This window comes from Capsicum annuum, chromosome 2 (assembly GCF_002878395.1).
Source record: "Capsicum annuum cultivar UCD-10X-F1 chromosome 2, UCD10Xv1.1, whole genome shotgun sequence".
Lineage (NCBI taxonomy): Eukaryota > Viridiplantae > Streptophyta > Magnoliopsida > Solanales > Solanaceae > Capsicum > Capsicum annuum.
Window position 1 is genome coordinate 138478846 of NC_061112.1, and position 7406 is coordinate 138486251.

Below are 7406 nucleotides of genomic sequence, written 5' to 3' on the forward strand. Positions count from 1 at the left end.
AACTTTTCTTCTTATTAAACAACATTTAATGCATGCAAATAATATCGAACTACCAAACAACCAGCAAGTGATGAATTTCTCCCACTATTCAACAATCACTTCGAGTTGAGCAATATGTACATCATTCTCCCATGATGTAACTAGCTCGAAATATTCAATGTCCATAGGCCCATTTAGGAGAACAGGGTCCCCATTCCAACCCATTGATAATAACATTTTGTGCAACTTACGTCCTGCATAATAGAAATAGACCCAGCCATTGGTCTGTCCTTCGGTAGCTATGCTACAGTTAATGCCTTATTAATTTAGTATACACCAATAACTCCTCGTATAGAAGTCATAATGATTAATCGAATATGTCTACCAACAAAAATCCAACACAGAAAACAATATTGGACCTCTCCAACGCTATTCTTAACACCTATATTGTACTCCCCAATGAGAAAGCTTTGCACACGAAATCAGAAATGGGGAGTACTCCGGACCCTCATTCTCGGAGACAACAAAGGATGCCAACAAGAAAATGTTTGCACCTTGAAATTTTTTACTTTTAGCGCTTCGTACTAAATAGACGTTTGAACGTGCATAAGTCTTCACAAAAGAAAAGGTCGTGTGGTTGAAGGTTAAGTCTTCTATGAATCAAAGATAAACACCATTTTCTTGTTTGCTAGGTTCCTTCACGGGATTCTTTGAGAGAGAAATATAAATCATCTGGAAGCCACAAGTGAATCCAACTGAATGATCTTATAACAGTACATTTTGAAGTACGATTCAATTAGTCCATCAAGTGTAACAAGACATAGTCCTTTCCTACAGACATAATAAAGCCACATCCCAATAAGCAATTTCAGCAGCACGATACTTGATTACCATCTGAACTTCTTTGCCTACAGAGATTAAGAATAGCATTCATATTGGCGGCACAGAAGTAGTATTCAAATCTTGGGAAAATGCAGAGAAACTATGAGGAATGCGGCTTTCTTCACAAATAAAATTAATAATTTATATACCTGAGCTGCAAAGAGTTGTACGCATCTTTACTTCTTGTCCTCTTTCTGTTCCTTATCATTGTCCTCGTCCTTCTGCTAGGACAAATATTAACATTGTCAAATTCAAGATTTTAAAACAGAGAACATGCTATTTTGGTAATACATGACTTCTTCCATCCACTTTAGGAAGCGGATATAACCACAAATGAAAAACCAAAAGGTATTGGGATCAAGGAACAGGAAAGAAAGAAAGAAAGAAAAAAGAAGCATCAAGCATAACATGATTGCAGATTCAAGAATTCTCCTCTTTGTGATACGTTTTTGAGAAGGACCTCTTTGTGATACGTTTGTCTCCGCAGCCCTGGTTTCTGCCATTTACTTGTAGAAATTATATAAACCCCCTAGGATCTGTTTGGATGGAGGTCTCCTAGAATGTGAACCAATTTAAGTACATGTGGTCGGTTTTGCCCCTCTAGTCTGAAGCCCACATCTCTCTGAGTGCATGGCCTCCGCCATTTAGTCGTTTGGTAGAGTGCATTAGAAAAAATAATGCATGCAAAAGCTTTGTGTATAATGTACCTTGTTCGGTACACTTCTCAACCTATGTATAACTTTGGTATTAAGGTGTGTATAACTAATGCCTCAAAAGTCAAAATCCATAGTATTAGTAATGCAATGAGTTCTAATGCATGCATCTGCATGGTTATAGATACAATTGATCCTCAATACCCTTTCCAAATCCTCTCCACCATCCTTGTAGAGGGTATTTTTGTAAACATACTTTTAAAAAAAGTCATGCAATTCATGCTATTTTAAAAACACCAAACCAAACACTACATAAGAAAAATCTCGGCATAACTAATGCTAGCATTACTAATGCACCGTATTTTGCACTATTCTTATAAACTCTACCAAACAACCACTAAGTGATACCTCTCGCTTCACATTGATTCATCTGTTTAAGGGACGAAGTGAAAGGAGTCTAATATTAACAGCTTCGGCGCCTTAGTATCTACATACCTAAGCCAGGTGAAACGAAAACCCTACGTTACACCTGGCTCCAGGGATTAAGTGTACCTCAAGTGGGTCTCTGACAGTACTACTATTGCACAACATTGAAGAAGATTGTGTGCACAGGCAAGGGTTTAACAACAAAATGACCACCAAATGTACAAATACATATGCATGTACTGGAGAAAAAAATTAGAAAATAAACCCGAACTTACCCAACATGCTCTTTGATAAAGTCACAAAACAACAACAACAACACACCCAGTATAGTCCCACCAAGTGGGGTCTGGGGAGGGTAAGTGTACACAGTCCATACCACTACCTCAGATGTGAGATAGAGCGGCTCTTTGATAAAGTCATAGTAATCAATAAACTAATTAACTCACCTCAGATGACTGGCCTTGCATGGAAGAAAGCAAATCTTTAACGGAAGGATCATTTGGATCTACACCTGGAAGCTGTCAATTAAATGCAAAATTAAGTTAAAAGTCAAAGAAGATATGAAGTGTGATCCTTAGGAAAAGCGCATACTTTCTGCGGTGATATAATACAGCATTGCATACTGAAGACTTACTGAGGCAAGGATTGATGACACAAATGATTGATCAGCTAACAGCTTACTCATATCTGTCTGATTTGACTGATCATTTGTACTGTCCTGCACAGACAATTGAAGAGCTGCAAGTACCAGAAGGGTCAGAGAAATCAGAAGTGAACAATTCTGAGAGAACTTTAAAAGGTAACCACTACAAGGGGTCAGCCTTTAGTAACCCAAGCCAATGCCATCTAAAACCTAAGTAATAGTCTCTAATACCAACCCTTATGGAGATTTTGAAGGACCATTAGGACAAAAATAGACAAATAAAGCATGGATTGAAGGCATTTCTTCACAAAATGAACCTTAACTACTACGCGCACACTCCTATTCATTCATATACGGACAATGAATGGAGGTGGTTTCTTTCCTTTTGGGCCAGATGGGGGTTGGGGCACCCTTTTTCTTTCAAACTTTATCTGTCCAAAATATAATACTCCTGTCCCATGCTTTGTGACACACTTCTCCCTTTAAATTTGTCCATAATAAATGACACCTTTTTTTAGAAATAATTTAACTTTAAACTTCTCATTTATGCTTAATGGGATTATTTATAGACACACTTATGTCCATGACTTATTTCAGATCACAGGTTTTAAAAGTATGATGTGCCAGTGATCCACACCACATAAAGCACAGAAATTGAGACCGAGAGAATAGCTGCTAATTGATCTCAACCAGCAGATTCTTAAAAATACATACAATAATGCAGGATTAATTAGGAACATTCTACTCAAACATATTTGTCTATAAATCACGACATATTATAAAGCTGAGGAAGGCAAGAAAACAATGAATAATTGTGAATGGACTAAACTAAGTTACATATGTTGCTAACAGTTAAAACTTTGCATCTATGAGATTGGGACAGGATACCAGCAAAGCAACTATTTAAGCCTGCAGAGATCATGACATACCAAGTGCCAAGTCTTGATCTTCAGAAGCAGCTTCCGACATGTCAGTGTCTCGTGTAGCGACATTGGAAGAAGAATCATCCATTGACATTGCAAGGGCTTGCTGTAACAAGGCATTCTCATCATCCTGTAAGGGATCCAATGATAATTTACATGTTATTTCGTCTTGGCTTCCGAAAGGCCAGACATCACAAAACCTTCAAGCTAACATCCGTTTAGAAAAATTCAACATATAAAAATTACAGGAAACATATCCTCTTTGCATAGGCGTGAACAAGGTAATGTGCAATACCAGAACAAATCTTACAAAGGTATTTAACAAAGGCTCAAGAAAATAGAGGATTCATGCGATTCCAGAAAAACAATATGTAAACTATCCATGGTTTAGCTAACCAGTACAATCTTCTATTCCCCCACACCCACCACCAAAAAAGGAGGAAATGCAAATAAACCAAAATAATCTCAAATTTAAAAAGTTGATAGGAAGTAGCATATTTAGTTAAATCTGAAAGAACAAAAATTTACTTTTTTCCAGCTTTTACTTAAAGACGTCAGATATGAAGAAGACAAAAAAAGATAAGAACCATAAGATCGGCTGCTTTGTTTTCAGGTTCAGGAGTTCCTGCATTGACATTTTCAGCCATAGCAACATCTTGGGAAGTAGACTCTCCTTTCTCTTGTTTACCAGCTTCTTCTGCAGCCTTCTTTGCGGCTGCTTCCTGCCTTGCCCTTTCCTCCTCCATTGAAACTCGGAGTGCAAGAGCAAGTTCCGGATCCAAATTAGGATCTACACCAAATTCATATCCAGACGCTCCACCAGCGGCAGCAGCTGCAGCTGCAGCAGCAAATCCACTTCCACCCTCACCCTCACCAGTGAAAATAGGAGTACTGCCAATCACAGGTGAGGAATACAACTTATTAAGGAATTGCTTTTCACAAGTACAAGATACGAAATCTTAATTAGTTATGATAACAAGACGTTTAATGATAAGAAGATGGTCATATCATGAGTCACCTTATAAGCACATCAGAGAGAGCATTAGGACCAGGGGGAACATGAATGATGTGACTACTCTCGTTGTTATTAACCGCAGCAACCAGTGCCTCTAGTTTCTCAGCTTTCCCTTCATCATCTTCACCAAAATTAACGACATCAAGAGCTACACTATTCTTCTTCAACTTTCTACCAATCATCTCCAAGACCTTCTTGTCATATTTAACAGGGCTGAAACAAATGATATGTTAATAGAGGGATCAGGAGTTGCAGCAGCAAAGATAATATAGAGAAAAGCATCGGGAAACCACCTGCCAGCAAAAACAATGATCCTTTGTTGCTGCTTCTTGTTTTGCCGATGCTTCAAAGCCAACTGGGCTACCTGAATTCCAGCAGCCAAATTCATCTCACCACCTATCTCCAGTCCTGAATGAGGGAAGACAAGGCGCACTCAGCAACATAGAGCTAATTTGGAGAAAAAGTTTATCCAACACCCTAAGACTCTAAAAGATACTACTATCATGCAAGTACCATTGAACTCAAACACCAAATGGGTTTTGGAACCATCTTTTTCGTGAAGTAAATATATTCATTAATGGCATCAAGAAGATGCGAAGAGTACAAAGTGATTCTTACAGCTCCAGTACATGGGGATTAAGCTAATACGGGAGCTTACAAAATCTAAAAAAGATCAATGCTATTTACAATGGACAGTTTGCACCAACTAAATAGACTCATAGTATTCCTAGCTTTCAAAGAGTGGTTTGGAGTAGAGATTCCATCAACACATAGTACAATTTCTTCAAGTGAATAGACACCAAAATTTACTTGATAGGGCCATTCTCCAGATTTTTTTGATGACTGTAAATTAGACTAAATGTCTTTTTGTGCGAAACTTTGGAGAACATTTTCCATCAGACTACCTCGTTCACATCCTACCCAGCCCCCTACCTTGAATCTCCTCACTTGATACTCCATTACACTTCGCAGATAACACTTACCTTTTTTTCATTTCACTTGGCACTTCAAAGTTTCCTCTTTTCCCTACAGTAAATGCAGTACAGTGGATACTACCGGAGAAGGCATAGAACCTAGCATCATTAGTTGCAGGTGCAAAGCTCCCTCCAAGTCATCAGTCGTCTTTTTTGTTTCAGACTCGGAGCATCTTTCTTTGAAATTACAAAATAGCTTCAATTTTACATTTAAATATTCCAGAATTCAAGCTTATGCATACAAGTACCTTTTCCAATTTGATTTTAGTTACTTCTCATCCTTATTTACAATAAATCCTTTCTGAAGAAGGCATAGAACAAGTGGTTAAGCACAATAAGAAGATGGGCGCTAACAAAACCAATGAAATAACAAATGGACTAATGCAAGAAGAAGTTAAACACGCAGTCACAGTTAATTCAAGCACCTCTAACAATAGATTCTCATAATCCTAACTAGCCACATTTTCAGATATGATGTGTTACGACACTTCCAAAAAATTCTCTCCATGTCTGCTCTTTCAATTATACAAATAAAACTAGCGCCCCAATATAATCCAAGCCGAGGTAACAAAAGTTCAAAAGCTAGATAAGTCGTAATAACTGTAATCTACAATGCCAGACATTATAGGAAAAAGAAAACATAAAAACATAAAATAATGGAACAGAAGATTACCGTGCATGCAAGCTAAGATTTTTCCGAGATCGCTAGTTGGAGTAACTAACACTCGCACCCCTTTACCAGCCATAGTCAAAATTCCAACTGTATTCTCAGGATTAGACTGGATCACACAAAAAGGAACAGCAAAATGAAACCCAATTAGCTTTTAGTATAGCTAAAACACCATCCAGATATACTACAAACCCTAGAATGACTACAACTTTTTTTAAGAAAAACTAATACCTGTGTTTTGGCACCACAGATTAGATTAACAGCGTCAGCTAGAGCTTGAAACCTATTAGGCGAGTAATCACCGTTTCGCATCCATTCCGAATTGTCGATACAGATCATTGTCGCCTGATTAAAAAAATTGTTGACAAAATTAACCCTAATTTTGCTACAACAATGTAAAGATAGAACTGGAATTGAAATGGAAGAGAACGATACTGACCTCGAGCACCATGACTAACGATTGGAGAAAGAGTTAACCACTGAGAAATTGTTTGGTCCGTCGGATTTCTCTGAAACTTTTGAGGGAATTTGGGTTTACTTGCTGAAGGAGTTGAAGCTAAAAGGAGGAAAAAGCACAATTGGAATTGGGGTGTTCTCGAAGTGGGTCGGGTTATTTTCTCTAGGTATTTCAGGCCCAATTAAGGGAGCGGCCCTATTTTATTCCAGTGGTAGAGCAATGAAGTTTTGAGTTTAATTTAGGGAAAAGACATCAAGTAGCACTTTTGAAAAAGTATAAACAACATAAATCTCATCATCTTAAATAAGATTAATTGCATAAGATCTTGAATTGACTTTCTCTTTCTCAGATTTAAAAATATACATATACATATCGAAGTACCTCATACATAACTCCAATGTATGAGGAAACTGTTTTTCCTAAAATTATGAAAATAAAATCATATCCAATTATTCTCTTACCTTAATAAGAGCAGTAATTAATGTTCTGATTTTATAGATGCTTAAAAATAGTAATTGTAATTGAAATTCAAAAAATATCTTGAAACATCACCACAATTTTTTTTTATTATTGCGATTTAAAATTCAATTTGAAAAAAAAAATGATTGTTTTCTTCCATTTTCCAAAATCAATATGAGCATCTCTATATTGTTGAGACATTTGGGGCCTTGACAATTTGATATTCTTTATATTCAAAGTACGGAATTCGATAAAATTCAAATTCAAAAAATATCCTGACTATATAATGTTATGACATATGTAATTACTATATAATATTAATAAT

General features: G+C 36.8%; 1 protein-coding gene across 1 annotated transcript; it reads right to left on the reverse strand.

The window, feature by feature from the left end:
- Window positions 1-725: 725 nt before the first annotated feature.
- Window positions 726-6866, reverse strand: LOC107859865 (26S proteasome non-ATPase regulatory subunit 4 homolog). The gene is made up of 11 exons (XM_016705006.2): window positions 6605-6866; window positions 6397-6510; window positions 6169-6274; window positions 4815-4929; window positions 4525-4734; window positions 4094-4397; window positions 3513-3636; window positions 2575-2678; window positions 2387-2458; window positions 1011-1082; window positions 726-887 (listed from the first exon to the last, which is right to left on the reverse strand). The coding sequence occupies exons 1-10, from the start codon at window positions 6614-6616 to the stop codon at window positions 1038-1040; spliced, it is 1206 nt and encodes a 401-aa protein (XP_016560492.1). The 5' UTR covers window positions 6617-6866; the 3' UTR covers window positions 726-887; window positions 1011-1037.
- Between the last annotated feature and the right edge of the window lie 540 nt (window positions 6867-7406).

Coding starts and splice junctions, on each gene's coding strand:
- LOC107859865 (XM_016705006.2), bottom strand. Junction 6,275..6,396: donor TCTGTGGTGCCAAAACACAG/GTATTAGTTTTT, acceptor TGTGTGATCCAG/TCTAATCCTGAGAATACAGT. Junction 4,398..4,524: donor CTCTCTGATGTGCTTATAAG/GTGACTCATGAT, acceptor TGTGATTGGCAG/TACTCCTATTTTCACTGGTG.